General features: G+C 47.0%; 1 protein-coding gene across 3 annotated transcripts in view; it reads right to left on the reverse strand.

The window, feature by feature from the left end:
* rnf220a (ring finger protein 220a) overlaps positions 1-24,264 on the reverse strand; it is a 117,796-nt gene that overhangs the window by 2,467 nt on the left and 91,065 nt on the right. The window contains exons 3-13 of one of the 3 annotated variants that reach the window (XM_030775450.1): positions 22,740-22,788; positions 20,014-20,109; positions 18,076-18,118; positions 15,181-15,224; positions 14,254-14,386; positions 9,398-9,494; positions 9,082-9,168; positions 8,875-8,930; positions 8,545-8,644; positions 2,379-2,487; positions 495-569 (exon numbers count right to left, since the gene is read on the reverse strand). In XM_030775450.1, the coding sequence (XP_030631310.1) occupies positions 495-569; positions 2,379-2,487; positions 8,545-8,644; positions 8,875-8,930; positions 9,082-9,168; positions 9,398-9,494; positions 14,254-14,386; positions 15,181-15,224; positions 18,076-18,118; positions 20,014-20,109; positions 22,740-22,788 (889 nt within the window). Of the gene's footprint in view, positions 1-494; positions 570-2,378; positions 2,488-8,544; positions 8,645-8,874; positions 8,931-9,081; positions 9,169-9,397; positions 9,495-14,253; positions 14,387-15,102; positions 15,225-18,075; positions 18,119-18,277; positions 18,461-20,013; positions 20,110-22,739; positions 22,789-24,264 lie in introns of those variants that run through there. The other 2 variants (XM_030775449.1, XM_030775451.1) reach the window with 2 other exon arrangements.

Raw genomic sequence — 24,264 nt, forward strand, 5'->3', positions numbered from 1 at the left:
CTACTGATAGTGAATGGTTGAACATAAAACACTATATAACAGGGCTACAGAACACTGTGCAGTCTGAGACAACGTATGATAATACTGCAGGACATCCTGAGAGAGATATGGAAGAAATTGTTCAACCGCACACACGCTGCTCTGTAAACTGATCCTGGAACAGCCTCTTAATAAACTAGCTCATTAATTATGGCATACAATGATCAGGCTCTGTACTGAAAAAGAAGCAGCTACCATGCCGAGGTGCGCGTTCACCTACAGGGTGAGACGCACATTTCGAGGACTGAACACCTGTTCTGCTCACAGAGCTTTAACTATAAATCAGCTGTCTGAAGAGGACCGGTCGCCTCGATCCTCTTAGCGCCGCAGTGTGGGAATGCACAGAGGAGGAGGAACATGGAGAGCGAACGCTGGGGAATAGTTTGGTGATAGATGCGTGTTATGGCGCGTTGCCGAGCAACGAGACATCCGTTGGAAGTGTGTGGGATTCTTACCAGAGTCCTAAGCCAGCATTCTTCGCAGTGGACGTGCCAACACTGAATGGAAGTAAGTGGCATTGTGTAAGAATCCTGAGAGAGAGAGAGAAGGAGAGCAGGAGGTTAATAAGCAAATTTCACACGACAACACACACGCGCACACCTAACACGTACGACACACCCTTACGAGACGGGACCCGACAGCACCAGCACAGTTAGCAGCCAAGCGGACAGGCAGGCAGTGAGGAGGGCTGGACGGGGCAAGACAGAGGAGGAGGAAAGGGGTGTGTGGGGCGGGGAGGGGGGGTGGGGTGAGTGGTGTTATGTGCGGTGCGGGGTACGGCAGGGTTCAGGCCGGGGAGCACAGAGAGCCCTTACCCTCCGGTGCGGCAACAGCCTCTTAATCCCACTGCTGCCACCAGCGGAGCTGCAGCTCATTACGTAGCTTCTATACAAACAGTACACGCCGAGCGACAGAGCCTCAGTGCCCCCGCGCCTCTCAGCCACCAGATTCTTGCCTTCAGTCCCTGTCTGCAATCGCCTCCTCTGCAGGCATATTCAAAAATGGCACTGAGAACAAGAATGTGGCCCCTACGCAGCGCAGACTCACAAACACGCCCACGCGCGCACACACACACACACACACACACAGGCGTAACCATGGGTACAGCGAAGTACGGTATGCTCCCAAACACAAGTGGAGGTGATGGGGGTTATTTAGGGAGGGGGGGGGGGCAGGAAGAGTTTCTGTTGCAGCGTGTGACTTTAATCTATTCTTTGACTGGTTACTTAACTTGTGTTCCACTGCAAAAGGCTCCAAAAATGATTTGGAGTAGAAAACCAAGAAATCTTAGCCCAGACTCTTTGGAGCAGAAACAGTTCCCCGACTCCAGGACTTTCAAAAAGCGATCAGTTATGGGGTCCATATCAGAGGAACAAGAACTGGTCTGCAATACTGAAGCCGAGCAGCAGGTGGCAGTAGATATCCATGCAACGTTCAGCTGTTCAACAAGACAGTATCAACTAGACAAGAGCACTGTTCTCAGTGCAGGAGTAAACGACAGTGAGAGTTTATCAGTGGCCCTAAGAGAGACTACAAGAATTCTTATGAAACTAGTAGACAACACTACTGAAAACTTTAAAAGTCTGTACCATCTCAGACAACAATCTTGACTGAAGAACGGACAAGAATCTTCCGACAACATCCGTCTGAGAGGGCCAGACGCGCTGAGGACCTCGACTTAAACCATGTGACTGATAGCATTCATAATCGAGACTTCTATTGTCACAATCTTTGCTCTGTCATCTCAGGCTTCCACTGATTTTTTAAAGGCTGGGAGGAGGGAAAAAAAAAAAGCTACTACTTTCACTCCAAAACCTCAACAGCCATAGGCCAGGGCCAAAGGCAGTGCAGCCAATCATTTCCTTTATATGGCTATGGCTATAAGCCAATCACTCGACTCCTTAAACACTCAGTGGCTCTTCTTCCACCTCTGCACTGTTCTCATTTATTTTTTTCCTCATATTATCTCTCTGGATTTCATAACTACATAAACCTAAGCACGACTTGCATTGATTAACTGACGTTTGTTTGACAAAGCCAGAACGACAGAACAGAATCTCTTCTCTGCGTTTTGACATTTGGAGGCCATGCTGGAAGCGCCGTTAAGAGGAGGATGGGGGGAAAAAGATGACCACGGAGGCTCTGCCTGCTTTTGGCACAACTGCTGGGGAATTATGAACAACGGGCGTCGCTTTTTTTAAGGATTGGCAGCAGATGGCTGGGCAGCAGAATGGACGTGTGCACGCGAGCACGCGCACATACATACACACACGCGCACACGCGCACACACACACACACATGCACGCACACACATAGCATAAGGGCTGTGTTCTCCTCACCATGCAGATGAGACATTTGTATCTGTCTCCTCTGAGAATCTGCTTCTCCAGTTCTCTGATACGAGCCTTCAAAGCTTCCAGCGTGGTCGCCGTGGAGTCCTCTGTAATTCTGCAGAGAGAGAAAGAGACAGCCAGAGAGAAAGAGACAGCGAGAGAGAGAGAGAGGGATCAGCTAAGATCAAGACAACTAAACATTCAGGTCTCAAAAAACACAGCTAACCTAGACCTCTGTCACGTCGAGACAAGACGAACGACCAAACACACTCTGGCATCTGGACCCCAAGCTGACTTTCAAAGATGAGCGCAAGAAAGTCTGAGTTCAAAGTCTGCTCGTAACAAACGCAGAAGGACAAACGCAGACGAGTTTCTGTTAAATCGATATGTTTCACGGCAACACAACCCGGAGAATATCCCGCGGACATGTTTGGCAGCGAATATACAAACGACAGCATTAAACAGCTCCACAGTTTTTTTTTTTTCCTCTTAATGTTTTACAGATGACTCAGGCATTGGCCGTGTTATTTATCAGTAAGTTGAGTTTCAGTCCTTCATGTTTTACAGTTATGTTAGCGTACTCTCCAAGGGACCCCCTCCCCCTCCCCCCCCCCCCCCCCCGCCCCATCTCTGACCTTGGATCCTTGGCAAGTCCCTCCTCATCCACCTCTCAAGGCCTTGCTAAATATCCTCTGATGAATGCTCCTGGCCTGGTGAATGGACATTTAACACTGTCCGCAGCATATGAAGTCGCAATAACTAAATCAATATGGCGGCCATTGATTGTGTGAGGCGGCACTTGGTGAGATGTTTATGGTGATCTGCTCATTTTCCAGCCAGATGGAGCGCTGATCTACCGTATTGATTTAACGTTTGCGCCGGCGTTCTCTCAGGCACGCTCCCTCCGATTAGCGCCGGCCGTTCCGCTGGCTTTTTCCAATAGCTTCATTTATTACAGGGCCATGTGACTCTACAATGTGCCTCAACGCAGCACAGCACAGCACAGCACAGCACACACGCACGTTCTGACTCAGTAAAGCCAAGGCCACCGGGTGGACGCACTGTGTTGTATAAGGATGTAAATCAAGGTGAGGCTGTTAAGAGAGAGAGAGAGAGAGAAAGTACCGTTTATGGACTGAAGCTCTCCGATCGGGCCGATCTAAAGGAAAAACAATAGCACCATCGGCGTGGGACGACTCATTCACCTCCTCTACAGCCACACTGAGAGCTTGGTTTGCGACAAACTCCCGACCATATCCGACTGCACGCTGTAAAACAGATGATTAGAGGCAAACTGCCACCGTAACCCGCGGCGACCGAGACGAAATTGTCTTTCTCTGGCCTTGCAACCAGTTCTGACTGTGAAATTCACCAGATTAATGAACTACGACAAACGACTGGGAAAAACACAAAACTTCTTACGTAATCTTCAAGTCGATCGCGGTTCTGAAGTATTTGGCCTTTTAAGATATTACCCTGGGTACTGAAGCCCTATTTCTGACCCGGATATCTTCAAACCAGTCTAGACGTTGAAAAAGAAAAAAAGAAGAAGAAAAAAAAAAGGCACATCGGTGTCTCCAAAGTCACCAGGGCAGGAGAGGACCTTGGCCAAGGAGAGAATTGGACGGTCCACTCCCTGGTCTACAATCAGCACTGGGACCATAAACCTTTAAAATCTCCTCTTATTAGCAGTGAGCTTGTAAAAAAGCATTTAGCCTTGATTAGCGTGCTTGCTTATAAAGCAGACCGGCGAGTATTTGTTCCACGGCATGCCTGCTGTTTTTCTTTAACAGCTTCATAAATCGCTGTGGTTCGCTCGACCGACCGAACGAACCGACGAACGAACCAACGAATGAACGTCGCGACTGCCCCCCTCCCATCCCCCCACCCCCAACTGTATAAAACTTTTCCCCAATAAAGTCCAACCCCTTTCTGACAACCGCTTAAACATGAATATTCATTATGCGGTGATTTATTGAAAACCACATTCTAAAAGTTATTTAATTCCCCCGGGTAATAAAAAGGGGTTTTAATCTGTCTTCATGTGGAGAGTCAGGGCTGTGCTTTACTACGCGGGCACAGGCTACATGCTTAATGCGGAGACAGGATGAGCTCACTCTGAAACTGAGGACTCCAAATAATCAAGCATTTGATGAGCTGCTTACAGAGAACAGGTCCAGAGGATGTGCAGCACAAGCAAACCGTCACTTAACGCACTTAAAGCAATACCTCATCACGTTTCCACCGTGGTATGTGGGCAGACAAACTCTATGACGTACTCGCAGAGACATCGGCCTGTAAACTGGCAATCAGCATTTGGAAGAAGAAAAAAAATAAATAAATAAAATAAAGAGAAGGACCAGTTTGGAAGTGTAGTAAAAACGTGACCTTTTGCAGTGGTAGTAATGACGCTGTCCAAACAGCGATCCGTCTTAGCCAGAGCCGGACCATAAGCTGGAGACTAGAATTGGACGCCCTGTGACTAGACCAAAATAACACTGCTATCGCTTTGAGGACAGATTCAATTATTTGCGGAGTGACGTGGAAATCTGCGGCACTGTTTCAAGTTGAGCATGAAATTTGGCGGCAATCGCATGGGTGGGGCCTGGAGGCCTCGTCTATCTTGCGGGGAATGAGCGTGGCCAGAGACGACCCCTGTGCGCGGACATCGTTAACCGTCTGGGCCTGAGAGAGCGCCGAGAATTCATCAGAGAAATTTCACTGCGGCCCCCGCCCACGCCGTTCAACACACACAAACACACACACACACACACTGATTTTCACTTTAACTCCACAACATCAAAACATATGCAAGTGCACACACACACACACACACACATGCTCTCTCTCTCTCTCTCTCTCTCTCTCTCTCACACACACATACACATCCACGCGAGCACCCCGACTACACCCCTCCACAATGAATCACTGTAAGTAAAGGAGACAAATCGCATTTTCATTGCAGATTGAAATGCATGTGCTTTGCAAACGCAGAGAGGGGGAATTGTTTTCAGGAACCTGCGGAGGAATCATTCAGCTCCTTATCTGGCCTCTTTAAAAAACAGCACTCCGATTAAGGCCCTTCTCTTCAGGAAATTGGAAATGGAACGGTTGTGAGGCCGTACGCATATGCCTCCGTTCGGGAATCTGGAAACAGCTCTTATAAGGATGAAATTTAAAAACAAATCATTCACCAGTCTTAAACCCACCCTATGCTAAATTGACAAAATGATGTATTGTGCCGAGAACCTCCTTTTAAGTTTCATCCGTAAATAATTATAAAAAGGGAAATAAAGTTAGATGGAGTTGAGGTTTATCCCCCCCCCCCCCCTTCAAATCAAAACTACGACGAAAATCAGCTTAGTATGGCTACATTATAAGCATACAACACTGGTAGGGAAACAGTTAAAATGGAGAGGGAGGAGGGGGGGCTCTCCCTTCCGAATCTGACCTCTGTGGATTTGATTAATGATATCATCATAGAGATTTATCTCCCCCGCCCCTTCATAACACAATATCGCGTAACAACCTGTGATATGTGATCAAATCAGAGCGTGGAGGCAAGCGCTCCTCGGAGGAGCGGCTCCTCCGTCGGGGAGAGATGGATCGCTTCAGGAGGAGAGCTGAGGTGGAATGGCTGCAGACTGAGGGAAATATTGCTGGAGATATTAAATAAACGAGTGTGTGTCACGTCTGGAGCTAAGCGCTAAGCTAATAAAGCGGATTGAGGGAGGGTTCTTGCTCATTGCTTACTTCTCTCTCTATGACAAGGAACAGCTGGAGTGATTCATGTGCGGCTGGGCTAAAACACTTAATGCCCCGAGCCCAACGCCACAGCTATTCTAAACGGTTTGTCTCTGTGTGTGTGTGTGTGTGTGTGTGTGTGTGTGTGTGTGTGTGTGGCACAGAGAGAAAGCGAGATGGTCTCTATGGGGAAAAGCAATGAATCAATCTAAGCTGTCACGCTTCTGCAGCACCACTTAGGAACACTGTTCTGTCCACTTTAACCTACACACACACACACACACACACACACACACACACACACACATACATACACATACACACACACACACACACACACACACACACACACACACACACACACACACACACACACACACATATACACACACACACACACACACACACACACACACACACACAAACAAACAAACGTACATGCAGTATTTTGATTAATACGTCTATTGTCCATACTAAGTCACATGAATCAAACATGAGCTCTTGCATCTGTTTTCCCAAACAAGCATGCACAAACACACCCTAAACACTTTTTTTTTTTTTTTTTTTTACACAGCAAACACACTTCCATCTTCCCTGGCAAACTGACAGTGCCAAGGAAAATGTGCTATAGCATGTCATTTCCTCTGAGGCTCGCACTTGTTCAAACACACACACACACACACATACGCACACACACGCGCGCACACACACACACACACACACACTTAGTCACATGCAGGAGTGTAGAGGAAGGTGCTCACAATGTGCTGATGGGGGAAATCAATTGCAGTGAGTCTGCTGTGCTTCTTCACCAGTTATCCCTGCTGATATTTCATACGGGCCACAGAGATGGCCAGCCACTCACTGACCATTGATTCATCTACATCAGCCAGCACTCCCCAGAGAAGAGCTCTCACTGAGGGAGAGAGGGAGGCAGGAGTGTGTGCGTGTGTGTGTGCGTGTGTGTGTGTGTATTTAAGGATGAGAGCAAGTTTAAAAACACTTGGGGTTCTTGTGCAATTTCAGACCACAGAAGCCTTGTTTTAAGTTTTTCCTGTTTCTTCCGATAGAAGCTAAGCTCAAGAGCGTTTCAGTTTGCAGCATTAAACATTACACATCTAGTGAGTGAAAAAAGGCAAAAACAACAGACTTCATTTAACTAAAACCCAAGTTGCAAAAAATGACATTCGATTGTTCTGACTCCTAAACAGTCATAAATGGCCGCTGCCTTAACCAAGCAAAAGGCTGGTGATTCGGGGAGAATGAGAAGAGCCAAAATGGAGGTCAGGCTGGGTTGCAGTGGCTGTGCCGCACAGCCAGTGACCCAGGTCTGAGTGGAGATGGCAGAGCCTGAATGGCAGACCATTATATGGCAGCCAGGCAGAAGTAAGCAATCAGTGTGAAGGCCCCATCTTCTTCTAGGGAGCTGAGTTCTGACCCCAATTACCCATTCAGCTGGGCTGGGCAGGGCATGCGTGCACGGGGGGGAAATTGTTTTGCCGGAGCACTTGTCGGGGAATATGGATGAGGGCATGGAGATGAGGGAATTAGAGGGTTTGGCCTTTTACATGCTCAGGTTAGTCAAATTTATCTGCTCTGTGTGTGTGTGTGTGTGTGTGTGTGTGTGTGGGGTGGGGGCGGCTGCCTGCATCATGCCCTCTCTCTCTCCCCCTCTCTCTCTCTCTCTCCCTTGAGGCAGAGTACTGGAACTCATCCACTTCACTCTTCCTCCCTCACTCTACCACTTTTTTTTTTTTCTGTGAAACCACAGATCAGAACTTACATCTCTATTGTTCACACTCATACGACAAAGAATTAAGCTTGTCAGCGTACACACACGAACACACACACACACACACACACACAGCGACGACATGGCTCCAAACGCTGGGAAAAGGCTGCCGTTTATCCCCAGCCGTGACGAGGAGGTAATGCATTAGTTCTGCAGTTTAGAGCTCCGTGTGAGGTACAGTTGTGTTGCTCGTGTGGTGCCGAGTGTGGAGATGTATTAATATTCCCTTGCTGTGCTCTCTGTCTGGCCCGGAGAAGGCTCAGCTGCCTGGGATCAATACGCCAAGCCCCTCCCTGTGATCAAACGTGCTCCAGAGAGATGACCACACCGAATGCATCATTTATGATCCTGCAGCTCCTACACAAACTCATCTCACTCCAATATAGAAGCCACGGCCAGAACAGAGGAAACGCACTTGCTCTGAGGGCAGCTGTGTGTGTGTGTGTGTGTGTCTATGTGCGTGTGTTTGTGTACGAGGAGAGAGAGAGAGAGAGAGAGAGAGAGAGAGAGACAGAGAGAGAGAGAGAGAGAGAGAGAGAGAGAGAGAGAAGGAAGTGCAGGAGAGTGTGCGAGAGGAGGGACAGAAAATAGGAAGTGTGTGTGTGTGTGTGTGTGTGTGTACGACAGGTCACTTACTTTTCGATCTCGCTGTTTTTACAGGTCCTGGGTGTGGAGGATGTAGATGCAGAGCTGGGTTCTTGCTTGCTGCTCTCACCGTTACTGGTGGAGGGCATTTCTGAACCAGAAAGAAACAGAGACAGTTAGAAAAGCGTTTCTCTTTTCATCAACTGTTTAACACAATCTCAGTTCTGAAAGGACCAAATTCATGTGGCGCTGTGTCCGAACCACAAATCAAACACTGTGTACAAAACACACTCCCTTAAGTCACGTAAAGCTTCAGAGGCCATTTTAACTTATCTTAACTTTGTCTGTTTTGTTTTTTACTTGGTCAAAGCATATACTCACCATCGCTGGCCCACTTGGAGAACTCGGGCGTTATTCTGTTGGACGGCATGCCACCGCTAAAGAACACGAAGGGGGGGGGGGGATTAAAAGACGGTCAGAAAAACAAGTTTTCACATACACGCTACTCTAATCCCACTGCGGTGATTACGGTGGATAAAAGAAGCTGTCTTAAAAAAACATTATTTATAAGAAAGCACGACCGCTTACTTCAAAACTGCCCCGCGTAGCGCCTCACGCTCTTTGGCTTCTCCTTGGTCCTCTCCGGAGCAGGGGATGATGTCTGCCTCTGTATACCTGAGAGCGTCGAGTTAAAGGACTCCACCATCTACAGAGTGCGTTTATTAATTTAACAGACACTCTTCACACAGAGTTATCAACCGTATAAAGTAAGTGCAAGTCATATCCGGCCGGTAACATCGTTCCGGTCCGATACGGTCTCGCGCCATTCGCCGTGCCGTAACGCGGAGGTCGGCGAAAGCCCAGAGCGGTTTGGGGCGTCGGACGGGGGGGGAGAAAAGGATACTGTGCTTTCCCGTACTCCAGGGTGTCGTCTCCGTCCACGTCGAGATCGGCGTCGCTGTCGTGGCTCTCCTTCGTGCTGCACGTGGCGAAGCCTGTTCCTAGAGGGAATAGGCATGTTTAACGCGTGACATTTCTCATTCGTTTTCCCATTTCTTCCTCTTCGACCATCTACAAGCAGCAGCATACACAAAAGACTAGCGAATTTTCCCCATCAACAAAAGGCCCCAGCAGTCTGCCCTCACAGGTTAGGATAGGAGCAATTAAGCTGTGGGGGTCCTGAGTGTCTGTGAGTGTGATTGAGGCTGACAGGGCAAGGCAGGGGTCTGGCCGGGGGGGGGGGGGGGGGGTTGGGGGGTGGAGGGTATCGGTACGCAGGGTCCAGGTGGAGGCGTCAGAGCCAGAGCGAATGGGTGTTGTGTCAGGTGCCTGTCACACGCTCCTCCCTGACCGCTGGAGCGCGTCCGTCTTGAGTGGCACCTCTATAAACCCACTGATGAGCGCACAGACAAACTCCAGCCAACCCGCACACTGGGCCCTTCAGCTGCGGTTAGGAAAAGCTGCGTCTCCAAGCGGCAGCACGAAGGCTGAGAGAGAGAGAGGGGCTTTCTGAGGGTGGATTGAGAAGACGGGGGGGCTGCCTTTACGGAGGGAGGGAGGGGCGGGGGGGTGCACTGATTGAGTGGTGTCACCTTAGCGGTGGCTGTAAGCGTCGAGGAGACGGTCTCAGAGATGAAGAGTGAGGAACGGGAAAAGGGAACCCGTGTCTCCTCTCATTCGGCTGGGAGCTTTCACACTTAGCGTGCGCCGAAGGGAAAGGATTAGACAACACAGCTACCTCCAGAGCTGAGGGAGATGTCTGAGACACCTCCAGCGGAACGGAGGACCAAAGGAGGGCAGGTGGGAGGTGAGAGCATCTCTCCCTTTCTCTCTCTCTCCTCTCTCCATAAAGGGATTGACACAGCCAGAGAAGGGATAAAACGCGTCACAAACGCCAGGACTTTTTTTTTTTTTTTTTTTTTACAATGCGCCGATGGTTTTTAGTGATCAAATAAAAGGCACCTTTTAAGTTTTATTTGGTCCCAGTGGCTGTGGTGGCATATGTGAACAATGCCTAGGCCGAATAAATCAGCCCCCATACTGAATTGGGGATGGGGGGGGTGGGATGAAATGCTAACCGTACTACAAATGTCTCTTGGAACTGTACAACAAACAACATACAAAATCTGGGCTCTGTATGGACGACTCATCTGTCAATAACCATCTGTCAAACACAAGACAGACACTTCCTCCTCGTCTCTCAAATCAAGCCTGAAAATCCTGCTTGAGATATCAGAGCGCGGCTGAAAACGCGGCCGCTTGGCCTAGCCGGTCTGGCTGAAAAAGAAGTGATAAACAAAACGCAACGTTTCATTAATTTTCCCAGAAAGAGGTGGAGACAAGAAGGAGGGAACGAACACAAATAAATAGATTGTCCTGACCGCTAAGAGCAGGCGGGCCCAAGGAGGATGTGGCAGGCCGTAAGGCCCGAAAGATCATTGCTAATCCAATCAATTGATCAGGCTATGGATCCCGTGGGTAGTAACTAATGTACGGCTAGAGCCAGAGGAGAGAAGCAGATGTATAGCATTGATTCAGAAAGGGGGTTTGCTTCCAGGGCTACAGACAGAAAGGAAGAGAGAGAGAGAGAGAGAGAGACAGAGAGAGTGAGAGAGAGAGAGAGAGAGAGAGAGAGAGAGAGAGAGACAGAGAGAGAGAGAGAGGGACAGAGAAAGAGAGAGAGAGATCTAAAAGATCTCAACAAGGGAACTTATGGCCCAAGGGTTAGCGATAAAGGCTCTTGTATTTAGACTGAGATATGTTTAAAATAAACATGGATCCATATGAACTGAGCAAGCACACTGATGTAGACACACACACACACACACACAGAGAGACACACCTTGACTCTCTCTTCTCACATGTTTAAGCAGGTAGCTGAGAGCCGAGGTGATGAAGGGTTTGCATGCGGGAGAGCTGAAGGCGGCGTTAAGCAGTCTTGGCAGGCAATCTAATGTACGCTGAAAAGGTCAGTGCCACTCTAACTGCCCTTCAGTCACATTACGCACGCCGCCGCACGGACACTCGCCGTGAGCTACCCCTCAGGGACGCACGCCACCGCACGCACGCGACCGCACGCACACACCTAACCCAACCCTGCCAAAGCAGACATGACCAACACCTCTGTGTGTCTCTCCCACATACACACGCATACGCACACCTAACCCTGCCAAAGCAGACACGACCAGTACCTCTGCGTGTCTCTCCCACATACACACGCATACGCACACCCAACCCTGCCAAAGCAGACACGACCAATACCTCTGCGTGTCTCTCCCAAACACACACAAACACAGACACACAGACACACACACACAGGACATATTTATGCACGTAAGAGTACGTAGAAAGAGAATGCTGTGATATACACACAAGGCAGTAACGTCCATGTGAAGAATTAATATGCTTCATAAACACAGGGATTGTGAACTGATACTTAAAGCTGTCTGGGCCTACAATGCAACCACTTCTATAAAAGTTCTGCTTAGCATAAAGGAGCCCACCCCCCCCTCCTCACACTTAAACAGTAACCTTAACATGCATACTACACGTGCTCTCCATCTGTTATGTCAAACCCGCATGAATATGAGACTCTAATCTACATATGCCAGAGCGGTCAGGTTGACAGCTTTGGGTCTCTGTGAATGAGAGAGGGACAAAAAAAAGATACAAGACGAAACGACGTGAAACATCGTCTGGCCTGGACCTCAAAGCAGCTGGTTGCCATGGTAGCTATCAGTCCTCTCCAGTTTGCGGCGCGGGTCAAAGTTCACCTAATCGGGATGGCATTTAGCATGTAGATCTCTGGGAGGGGCTGGTTGCGATGGTGGAAGGGAGGGGAGGGTGGGGGGTGAGGGGGGGGAAGCTAAGACATCTTTTAAAAGACTGTTTACAAAGATGGCTGTTTGCGCTCTGTTGCTCCTGCTATCGCCACTGGTCTAAATCTCCTCTTTCTTTCTTTTTTTTTTTTTTCTCTTTCACTCTCTCTCTGTCTGCCATCGCTCCCTCTTCACCAGTACGACAGCAAAACCTAAACCGTGCACAGAGGAGGCATCTCGCATCTACACCCCCCCCCCCCCCCCCCCCCCCCCCCTCCAAAAAAAACCCCTGATCCTCTTCGATTTCTTCTCGCTCTCCTTCTCTCTTTCTTTGCTCTAGCCCCCCCACCCCGTCTCCTCCTCTTTTTGTGCGGTTTAAAGTGTTTCCTCTCGGCTTTCTTCCCGCTCCTCAAAGGGAGAGACGAGGAGGTGCTTCAGAAAGGATAGGCCTCTTATCCCATTGAAGCCCCCCCCCCATCTCCCCTCCCTTCCACAAGCTCCTCTACACCCCCCCCTCCACCGGTATCTTCCCTCTCTCTCCTCCTCTTGGGGTTGGAAGGATTCCGCATTGCAAGCTGATTGAACGCTTGAGGACTTCAGGACTTCAGTGAAGCTTTCAAGCCAAATCCACCTTCTGAGCTTTTTGGGGGGCCTTTCAAGTGGCCCCCGGGCCAGTCTGCCACCTCTTGCTGGGTCTGACTCTATCTCCGTCACATCACAACTTGCAGGAGGCCTCCTCTGCTTATTAGATGAAGGGCCGGCCGTCCTTAGTGCAGACGCGGCTTCGTTCAACATTCAGAATTGATCTGGGGCGTTTCTCTGTCTGGCTGGGTTCTTAGAAAGAAAGGGAAAAAAAAAGGCCTCGAAAACGCTCAGCCTTTTTTTTTTTCCATCTAAGCTTTGTAATTCGCTTTTCGCTCTCGGATCGAAGCCCCTTCTATCCGCCATTAGGAAAACAGAATTTTACAAGAGACTCCTCGGGGGGGGGGGGGGGAGGGGGGGTGCACTGCTAGGTCTTAGCACAATCGGAGTGGAACTCAGATCAAGTCATTTCAAAAGACAAAAGAAGGAAAGCAATTTGGGTGGGTGTATGAGAGTCATTAATGGACAGAACTACACCAAGATAAACATCCTTCCAAAGAAAATATAAAGTACAAAAAAAAAAAATATATGGACAAACCTCACAAATTAGGCAATAACCACCTGCAATTCTCATTGCTCTTCAAAAATGCATTATTTTTACAACAAGATTGAATTTGCTCAAAACTTTCTAATAATACGAGTGCAAGCAGATGTGAGCTAATGTTGAATGCTCTTCTCCCTCTCTCTCTCTGTGTGTGAGCGTGGGTGAGTGTGAATAGCCTGTTGTCCCATGTGAACAGAGTTAGGTTCTGGGCTATAATTGCATTGCTGGACTGATGGGTGCCCAGGGGTCACCGGCCCATTTTTTCCATCCCCACACCTCTCCGCTAAGTGCAGTGGGTCAATTGCCCAGCTAAATGTGTTTTCCTTTGGCTCCTTAAAGGGCTGAGCAGGGTTGGGCAGGACTGACCCCTGTCTGGACCCGAGCCGGCGCCTTCAGACTACAGATAACGCACGGGCTCACGCCCAAGCACCCAGGCTCCAAACGCAGGAACATTAGCCCCCTGGGACACAGGGCGAGCTCAAAATGTGAAAGGTACACACATTCACTCAGTCGGTCTATGGTGTCACAACCAGAGAATTCACATACTCAAAGAGTGGCCACTGGCGACCGTTTAGTACGGAGGGGGAAAAAGATGCAGTGACTTTTTTGGATTGAGAATCAAAAGAGTTTCTCTGCGTTTTCCCAGGGAACACCGTTTCTGTTTCTGTTCAATGAAAACCAGGAGCCTGGCTGTCGAGCCTTTTGGCAGGGGGGTTCGTCTTTTTTTTTGTTGTTTGTTTTGTGAAGACGCCTTACCTCTGAAACCGCCTTCCAGCAGAGAGGTAGCGCGGACTCTCTTCTGTCCGCACCACTCGTACTCCTCGAAGCGCGTTCCGTTTTCTCCTTCCATGTCTGCCGAGTCGTCTTCTGTTCCGCACGCTCCTTCCCTCTGTGAGGGAGAAACTGCTTAGTGTACGCCCAACGACACCGGCTCACTTCCAATGGGCAGAAACTCTTAAACACAGACGCTAAAGGAACTCGACGTGTAACGTATCATCACGAAATTTCACCTCAGTAAAAAAAAAAAAAAAAAAAAATCATGCAGCAAACACCAAACCCAATCACCAAAAGAGTATTAGTGTCACTAAAACTACTGAATTAGAAAGATGAGGAGGAAAAACTCTCTAAATCAGGACAGAGCTGCATCCTGAACCACTTCAGGGAACTGTTGTAAGAAGCAGCCAATCAGAAACATGCTACAGTTATTCAGCCCCGGTTATTAACTAGAAACCAATCGGCTATCTCAAGTGCTTCCAGTGGTTCAGAAAGCCCTATTTGCCATATCTCTACGGATAAGAAAAGGAAAAGAAGGAAGTAGGTGATTCCTAAGGGAGAAAAATTCACCATTCCTTCCCCTGGACACTATGACGTGCGCTCTGCTCCGGATAACTTTTGAGTTCTGGCCTCTGACATTTCAAGGTAACTGAAGCTTCAGAGTTTTTTTTTTTTAAGCTAGTCATTAGAAGATCCACAATCTGTCCTCCAGGAGAGATGGATCTCTGAGGGGGGGGGTGGGTCTGCTGTGGTTGTCCAGGGGAAGGAGCAGACAGAGGGTGTAATAGAGGAGGAGGTTGGAGGCCATAGGGCATAAGTATATGAGGCTACCTTGAAAAGACACAGTTCCACATGCCTATTCATTTCCTCCTCTGTCCCTGTCAGCGGGGTGCTGCACAGTGGACATACCTGACCGTCTTCCGCCTTTCGACGCTTCATCTTCCCGATCCGGGCTGTGACACACACACACACACACACACACACACACGCACGCACGCACACACACACACAAGAGAAGTGAAGAAGTGAATAAAGTAAATAAAATATTCTTTCAAAACGAACAAATTCTAAATACACAACTTGTCTTAACATTCCCCTTGAATTGTGATTTTATCATGGGCATGTACGGTTGCACGTTAACAGTGACGATCAACCTGCACAACTTAAAATGCTCAGTTCCTTTTCAAAGTTATTTTAATAGGCTGTCGTTGAATCAGATCAAGTTTAAGTGAGAGATGACTCCATTAGTCAAGCTAATGAGAAAACAGTAATCTTAGCACAAATATGTAGACTGTCCCAGTGAAACCTTCCCGTGTTATTCAATGTGACACACAGATGAATTCTGTCTATATATATCTAAGTCTTTCCTTAGGGGGCTTAAATAGCGACTGATCCCTGCGGCAAGAAATCTCTCTCTTTACAAAGACAAAGAAAACACAACAGCAGCATTTGCGCTATCATATCTGACATTGGAAGCGTGTCACAAAAACCTTACTAGAAATAACACTGCTCGACAGGGTGGACACAACTTCATTTGCCCACGGGTTCATAAAAAGCAACAGAGTGCCACCAAGCACTGGGACCAACACGACTGACTGGCCGAAGAGTGAAAAAGTCCTTGGCGGTGACGAGGGAGACGCAGAGCGAGATCAGCAACGACACCACCCACAGATCTGACAGAGAGACTGACGAGTAAAACCCTTCCCAAAAGACACCAGTTCCTCCCAGGTCTCCCCTCTGCAAAAACGCCGCATGGCCTTAGCCCCACCTTCCAGTCTGACCCTTCCCTCTCTCCCACCCCCCGCCACTCACACACACACACACACACACACACACACGTAATTAGAAATTTAACACAGCAGAACAGCGCCTATTGCGCCGTAAGTCTCTGTCGCTTTTTCTTAACTGCAAATGGCGTGTGGGGACATTAATTTTTAGGTGGCTGTGATTGCGAGATGGGGCCAAGGGGGACTTGGGGAGAGGAGGAGGAGGAGGAGGAGGAGGAATGTGCCATAACTTCAGGGAGAGAGAGAGAGAGAGAGAGGGGGAGAGAGAGAGAGAGAGAGAGAGAGAGAGATAGACTCGATGTCTTTGCGGGCACAGTGACGGTAATGGAGAGGGGCGTGATTAAACGGAGGGAGAAAAGAGGCAGATTAATTGGGCACGGCAGGAGTTTTTCCACGCGGTCCTCCCTCTGAAATCGGCGGCGTCTCAGATGAGAGGTGATCTACATTAATAAGGGCTTGGGTTTAAACAAAGACAACTCCCTTTTGGCTTCACAGCGCCGGCCGCTTTAACGGAGGAGATCTCCACCGAGAGGAGGAAAAAGCAGGGGGAAGGGAGGGGTGTCTTACCATGCCGCAGACAGCAGGGGGCAAGGGCCACGCCGTTGGGCCCTTGGATGGGGGGGCTTTTGACGCTGTCCTTGCTGTAGCCCCTGTGCCAGCAGAGGTCACCGACTGTTGACATATCAAGAAGTCAGGGGTTAAAGAGATCCTCTGCTCGCACAGGGGCTACAGTCAAGGAGGCAGAAGACAGGGTGGGGGGGGGGGGGGGTGTCAAAGAATGGTGAGAGCTTCCACAGACTCTCATCTGCAATTACTGTAATTACATTTAGATTCATTAGAGATTCTTCCCTTTAACTAAACAGCTCAATGACTATCGGTGACACCCGGAGTTGGACAACATAGAAAGTTTCCCATGAAGAGATTCACTGGGAGAAGCGTCTTCCTCAAACAGGGTATGGAGACGCGGCCGGGATGCCGTGGGCAAGGCCACAATGGCGCCAATGAGCGTGGGGCACATTCACAGTGGCAGCAGCCAGTTAACCTTTATTTGCCAAACCCAGGCCTCATATCAGAAGAGTCCAACCTCAAATCAGTCCCAGGAGTCTATGTAAAAGAAAGATATTACTGACCTGAGGCCAGTATGGCTATATCTTTCTCAATCTATTGCAATTTCCCTGTCCTAAAATGAGGTTATAGAGTCCAAAGCCAGGGCACTTCGGGTCAGACTGACTGGGTTTCCCAGGGTTACCTTACCCACGGAACCTATCATTCTGATTAAGACTAGGCCTCACAGCTTACTGCAGTCTGTACTGCCAAATAAATCCAAAATTAAACGCAGCCAATTACCCTGAAGGGTTTCCATAGAAACAATGCTTTGACTCATGGGATGTCTGGAAAGGGACTTATTGGAATAAGCAGTCACCTCTGGTTAGGACAGAGGTCAGAGTATGACCAAATCTGTTTATAATGCTGATATAAGACGTTTACCACATAATAACTTCCAATTTACTAGTGTGGGAATGTTTTCTTAGTGAATAATATCAGAGGGCTATAATACAGGCTTAGTTGAGAGTGCTTAACTAGCCATCTGAGAAATATAAGTGCATTGGCAGAGTAATTATTCATAGAACAAATAATAAACAGCTGACTGTTCAGGTGGATGATATTCACTTTTCATATGATACTCAGGCTAATAAAGCAAATACATAACAACTAACTTATTTTGGCCTTCTCACTGAAACTTATATTAAGCTTTCAATAACAGTTACACCACAAAATACCCACAATGAACAGGAAATATAATAACATTGTTCATATTTTCTTGATATCAATATCAATTTAAAACCTTGTACAGAAAATACAAATTTGGAGGGGCTAATTACGTATCTGGCAACGGGTATGTAAACAAAAAGTGAAGGTTAAGTCTGTGGATGCCCATGATAAAACACAATTCCTCAACCTGTGTCCTTCAAAAGCTTAGTGGCACTCTCTTTAACGTTAGTGAAATGATACATACCATTCAATCGTGTTTGCCTGTTTGCTCGCACTCGTAAAAACGTCTGTAAGCAGGAAAAAAAGGAAACACACAAAAAATGCGTTAGTTGTTGACGTTTCACTTTCATACATTTGTTGGCATTTTAATCAGTGCAGAATATTGGATTGCATTGGATTCTGCAGTGCATGCAACAGCCTGTAGTCTGATTGTAAACAAAACCTACTTCTCTTTTGCCAGTGGTCTCTACCTCCTCTTCCATTATTAGAGGCTCTGTCAGTGTTGTATACACACGCCGAAAGTTTCAAAACTCATTTGTTCGAGTTAATCGCTCAACCCATATGATTGTCTGTCGAGGAGCGGACGAATGGCTCTAATGACGATTTAAGCAGGATGCTGCAGGATTGAAAATATCGCCTTCAATATAGCTCAGCGCGCCACAGACGCCATGTTGTTACCGGTCATGTGACCCGAACGCTAACGTGAAAGTTCAAAAGACGTAAAATGAATGTAATTCATGCGCTTACCACTAGGGCGCAGCAACACAAAAACCTTCACAGACCCTACAGCAGAGATAACGCTACAGACTTTGACTTTAAATTATTAATCTTAAACGAAAGGCTTTTCAGCAAGTATATTGTATTATCCATACACTTTTGTGAAAAATTAACAGAATTTCCTTAATGTCCTGTGACATCTAATACTTAAAATTCTTAATTTGATTGACACTGTAAATGCACCTCAAGTGAAAGCTACTGATTTTTATTCATTGGAACCGAGATGATACCACTTCTTTTTATTATTACTTTGCAATTACACTGTTTTATGTATAGTGTCTTGCTTAAACAGTCTGGTCATCATCATTTAGTTGATTAAGGTTTTGCTGACTTCAGCACATCCAACCTGGGCTGAGTAGGCACTGATTCAAACTCAGTGTTGCTTGAGTATCACATCCAGTCTATCTGTGCCTCTTAAAGGAGCTCCTGTCCATTTACCCCTAAACTTCCTCACAATGATAGTCTATATCAATGACTCGGTATAGAATAACTTATGGATAATTTTACAAAAGATCATGATCATGCATTTTCAGTGCAGAAAAAAAAAAAAACACCATTAAGTCAGTCATAATGACAAATCCTACTTAATCCTTTTACCTTATGTTTTACAGCTCACTTAACTGTTGTGTTGCTTTCCGTGAGTTAAGCATTTTGTACTGATAAAACTATACGTCTTACACATAGACAATTAAAAATAGTTGTTTGGAGCTATCAAGAAATCCTACCCACAGCTTTGAGTCAAAGTCAGAGAGAGAGAGAGAGAGAGAGAGAGAGAGAGAGAGAGAGAGAGACTATCACATGTAGAGACAGACCTCCAGGGGAGGAAAAAAGCAGAAAACAAACATGTCAAGGACACTGGAGCAGAGAGATGATATCCGGGGCTCGGGGGCAGTGCAGATTAGCCTGGGGTTAAACTATGGATGATTACATATCAGAACAGGGCACACATTACAGCCTGAGTCAATCTGCAGCTGGAGATTGGTCGAGTAGATGTGGGATGGTGTGTGGGAGATGTATGAATACATCCAGAAGTCAGATCCAACCAGCGATAAGATGGAGGATATTATAAATGGACATACCCAGCGCAACCATCGCCACAAATGCTTTTGTTCATCCCTAGATATTTCTTTATCATTAAAAAACTGTCTTTACAATATATACAGAATGTAATCTTCAAGATTACCCTGGAGAAATTCCTTGTTTGGTCTTTTCTTTTAAGAGGTGATTTACTGTGCACATATCAGTATGTTTGTATGCCATTGTCTGTGGGCATTTTTGGACAGATGTCTTGCTGCCATAGAGTGTGAATGTCACTCTCTAGGCCTCTGATAGTGTGTGGGTGTGTGTGTGTGTGTGTGTGTGTGTGTGTTGTGTGTTTCTCTGTGACAGAGGCTCACTGTCTCACCTGGTATCTGTCAGAGTGATGAGCATCATCAGAGGATAGTGGAGAGACAACCGGAGACTCGCCCTCACGCTTGATATGCACTGACAACAGGAGGGACTGAGGAGAGACAGGCAGAAAAAGAGAGACAGAGGCAGAGACAGAGGCAGAGAGACAGAGAGAGAGAGAGAGAGAGAGAGAGAGAGTTCAACAGTCAATAAGGGAAAAAAAAACACCACTCTTCTATACCAAACACTCGTACGGCCAATCTCCGAGCGTCTTGTCTGGAGAGTAACATGCGTTCAGGCCACCGTATGCAGAGAAACATGACAGATGTCCGTTATGATTTACGAATAACCTGTATTTACCAATTGCAGCTTAAACCCCTAAAAAGCGCCACGGACTGATTCGCCGAGTGGGAATGTGCCACAGAGACAGAGCTGACATCCAAAGACGCACAGAACGCAAGGCAACATCTCAGCATCCCATGACCATCCATAAACCTGCCTTACAGGCCTGTCACAGGCAAAACCTAATTGACTTAATTTCTCAAATGACTGGGGAAGGGGGGGAGGTGGGGGAAATACTGCTTACTTTACTGGGAGCCTTGATCTCTGGCCAGCCTTTTATGAGCCTGCTATAAAATATTTGTATTTACAATCTGTTCCAATTAATCAAAGTGAGAGGAGTGGTAGAGGCTTTAGTGCCTGACAACTATAATCTAATATTAATATGTGAAAAATGGCAGAGCCTCTGTGCAGGGACAGTAAATTAGACATTATGCATAGCTTCTTATGCTTCTCAGTGGCAAGGTCAGAAAACTATTTATTTGTAAACTCAGTGGCTTTGGAGCTTTGGGAATATCCTGTCTATGTGTGTAGCTGTTTTTGTGTATTTTTCTGTGTGTGTGTGTGTGTGTGTATGTGTGCTTTCTTCTCTTGTGGTCAACACTCATTCAGTCCAAGAACCCCCTGTTTCATATTTGAAGTCCTCATACAGTTGTTTAGTTCCTTTTTCTTTCCTTCTTTTTCTTTCTTCCTTTTTTTCCTTTCTTTTTTTTTTTTTTTTTTTTTTTTTTGAATGGCTATAGTACAATTGAACCTTGATGAAACAGTGCTTTTAATACAGACCACGAATGAGACAGAGGTATCATTCCAACCACATGTCAATCACAGTGCTTTCAAAGGGTCTCTTTATCTACCATTTTAATACTAATCTCCGTTTGAAAATGTATTGAACCTGTTTACTGATTCTGAGAATTCACTGCGCGGACCGACGCAACCGCAGCGGTTACCGCGGTAATTGGGACGCATTTCCCTGCTGCCCTCTGCCCTAATGGATTAAGAGCGGCACAGGCTGGCATGGAGTCGCTATGGCAATGGCTGGTTGAGAGGAGGGTGAAGGCGGACTGAGTCGGCTTGGGGTTAATCTCCTTTAGAGGCGGTGCGCGGGTCCGGATCCGTCACCGAGCGCGGTCCATCAGGCAGAGACACAGGTTTTCCCCTGCCCGTGATCCTAGCAAGCCTCTTCATTTTCCACACGTTCCGGTGGAACACTAAAAGCCGGCAGCGGAATGCCCAGTCACGCCTCCACCCTGTCTGTTCCCTTACCCACCCCTGCTTCCTGTTTTTCCCCCCCAAATGACGCTTCTAAACCAAAGCCTAACCGATGCACGGCTTTCCTCCGGGCCAGAATAAAAAAAAAATGTAAAAGACGTTATTTAAAATCACAACTCTGTCTCAAGCTCATAATGCCTTTTTCAACATTTTTTTTTTTTTTTTGCTCTCTGTTGAAGAATGTCTTCTGAGATGGCATTTAAAAATCGGAGGAGGTAAAAGTATAGCTCAGTAAAACATGTCATTCATGATTTTATAGGTTTTACTGTCATCTCTGTTAAAAGCTCTTTTTTCTTTTTTATCAGAAACACATGTCATGGAGAAGAGCGTAATTCATGGTCGTCTCTTCTCTATTCTCTAAAGAGGAAACGGGTCATCAGCAAATCGCTTATAACGGTAACGATATGACGAACCAATCGCCTTCTTCCAAATAAGTTTCAGTACCTGGCCCATACCCAGGGGAAAATATCGTCTCTCTCTGTCCTTCCCTCTCCCTCTACCTAAGCATATTGTTCATTCACCTGCGTCTGTAGTGAATTATCTCCAAACTGTCATAATGCTGTCAAAACATTGTAAACATGTAGTACGCCACATATATTTCTCTCTGCCTCCACCCACAACACTCTGGTGTAAAATCATAGAATGATCTGATTCCTGATAACATTAGAATCGGTTGAGAAAAGGATGTCTTTTTGTGGGGCAAAATACAACCCCAAAAAATGTGGTGTGTTATTAGACTTTAAATTTGCAGTAGGGTGTCCATGGTGAGTTGAATGCCTGAACTGACGTAAATAAACCTGATTAGTAGGATACAATGAGAGGTATGGAGTGTATAGTCCATTTCCTCTCTAATAAGAGTGTAAGAGAGAATGAAACCAAACACACTGGCACCAGCCAACTGAAATGGACTAAAAGGAAAAGGTTTGTGGTGTCACTTTTCTGTAAGTCAATTACTGCAGGAAATCAAGTACCATTTGAGAGAGTTTAATTCTGCTGCTCTCTCCCTGTTAAATGAAGCTTGGCTAACTTCCCTATAGAATGACACAAAGGCTCTCTCTGATTCAATCTCGAACCGAGTCTCCGAGCAGACACCGGTGGCGATGTAAGATGGCGGCGGGGCGGCGGCTGTCTTACCTTGGGCGTGCCAGGAGCTACGCTCACATCCTTGTGTGATGGGGTCTTACTGCAAGGGAAAAGAAAAAAAAAGGGCAAAATTAATAACAATATTGTTGGTTGTAATAACCGTGGCCCATTGATACTCCATAAAAGACAAAGATCTTTTAGCTGTGACAACAGTGAAAGAACAGGGTTAGATAAGACTGCGTGAGATTTAACTGTGATGCGTCCTGATGTTCATCTTCAGATCAAAATGACACTGAGAGAAACAAAAGGTGGCGTTCATGTGCGAAGCTCTTACATGAACTAAGGGTGTGTCATTTCTTTGGCAAGAAAGGCCATGACTTACGGCCAGGGACGGAGACCACTCTCTATTGTTTTTGAGTGTGTGTCAGCATGTATACGTGTGTAAGACATTCCTCTGTCCCCTCTAGTGCCCGTCTGGATACACATCTTCCACCATCACTCACTTCAGCTCAAATTTACATAGAAACCCTCCCCTGATTCTCCCACTTAGGACCCGAACAGGCATCAGAGAAGACAGCTAAACCATAAACACACAAAGAGGCACAAATCACAGTTTTAATCATCTGGAAATAAGGGAGAAAAAAAAACCAAAAAAAAAAAACCTTTTCTCCTTGCTCCCACCCTATTCTCTATGCCACTCAATCCCTGCACCCTTGAGCCATGCTGTATTTGAAACAATTACTGTCCAAAAGTACGACTGCTAAGCAGATTTGGGGTATAATTTTTTTATTGAAGTAATCATTCTCATGGATGTGCCCATCCGAACCTTAAAACCCCTCTCCCTCTCTCTCTCTCTCTCTCTCTCTCTCTCTTCCCCCTGCAGTTAGACTGTGGCAGGAAGAAATAAATGATTTGGTTGTTATTTGATTTGTCAGAGAGACGCCTTGGGCACTTTGGACTTTGAAATATGTTGAGGACAATGCGCCGGCTTGTAAACATTGTATTAAAGAGGGAGAGAAGAGAGGAAAGGCAGTGAGGCGGGGGGGGGGGAGAGACATGGAGGGAGAGGCAGTGGTGGCGGAGGGGGGCGGGGGGGGGGGGGGGGGGGTGCTCTCCCTTGAGTCTGGCCAGCTTGGGGGGGGGGATTGCGTTGAATCTCGGGCCCCATTGACGTCGCGGATTGAAGATGACTGATTAGGAACAGGAAAATATTAAAGGAGCTAAAGCATCCACCGATAACAGGGAGAGACATATCAAATCACATCTCTCTCAGAAACATTAATATCCCTCAGTCCCGTGCTCCTCCTCCCTGTCCCACAGTGTGTGTGTGTGTGTGTGCGTGTGTGTGTGTGTGTGTGTGTGTGTGCATTTCCAGCCTCAAACATACATAAACAATCTTTATCTTTAGGTCATTTTTCTTTCATCCCTTGTTTTTTTTTCCCTCCTTTTTTTCTCCTTTTGTCAGTCTGTCACTGCCAGTCTGCCTGTTACCCCCCAACCCCTCCCCCCACACGCCCCCCCCCCCTCCCCCCAAAACCCCTTTCTCTGTCCATTTGATGCTAAGCGCTGCTGTGTG

Source organism: Chanos chanos, chromosome 5 (genome assembly GCF_902362185.1).
Source record: "Chanos chanos chromosome 5, fChaCha1.1, whole genome shotgun sequence".
Taxonomy (NCBI): Eukaryota; Metazoa; Chordata; class Actinopteri; order Gonorynchiformes; family Chanidae; genus Chanos; species Chanos chanos.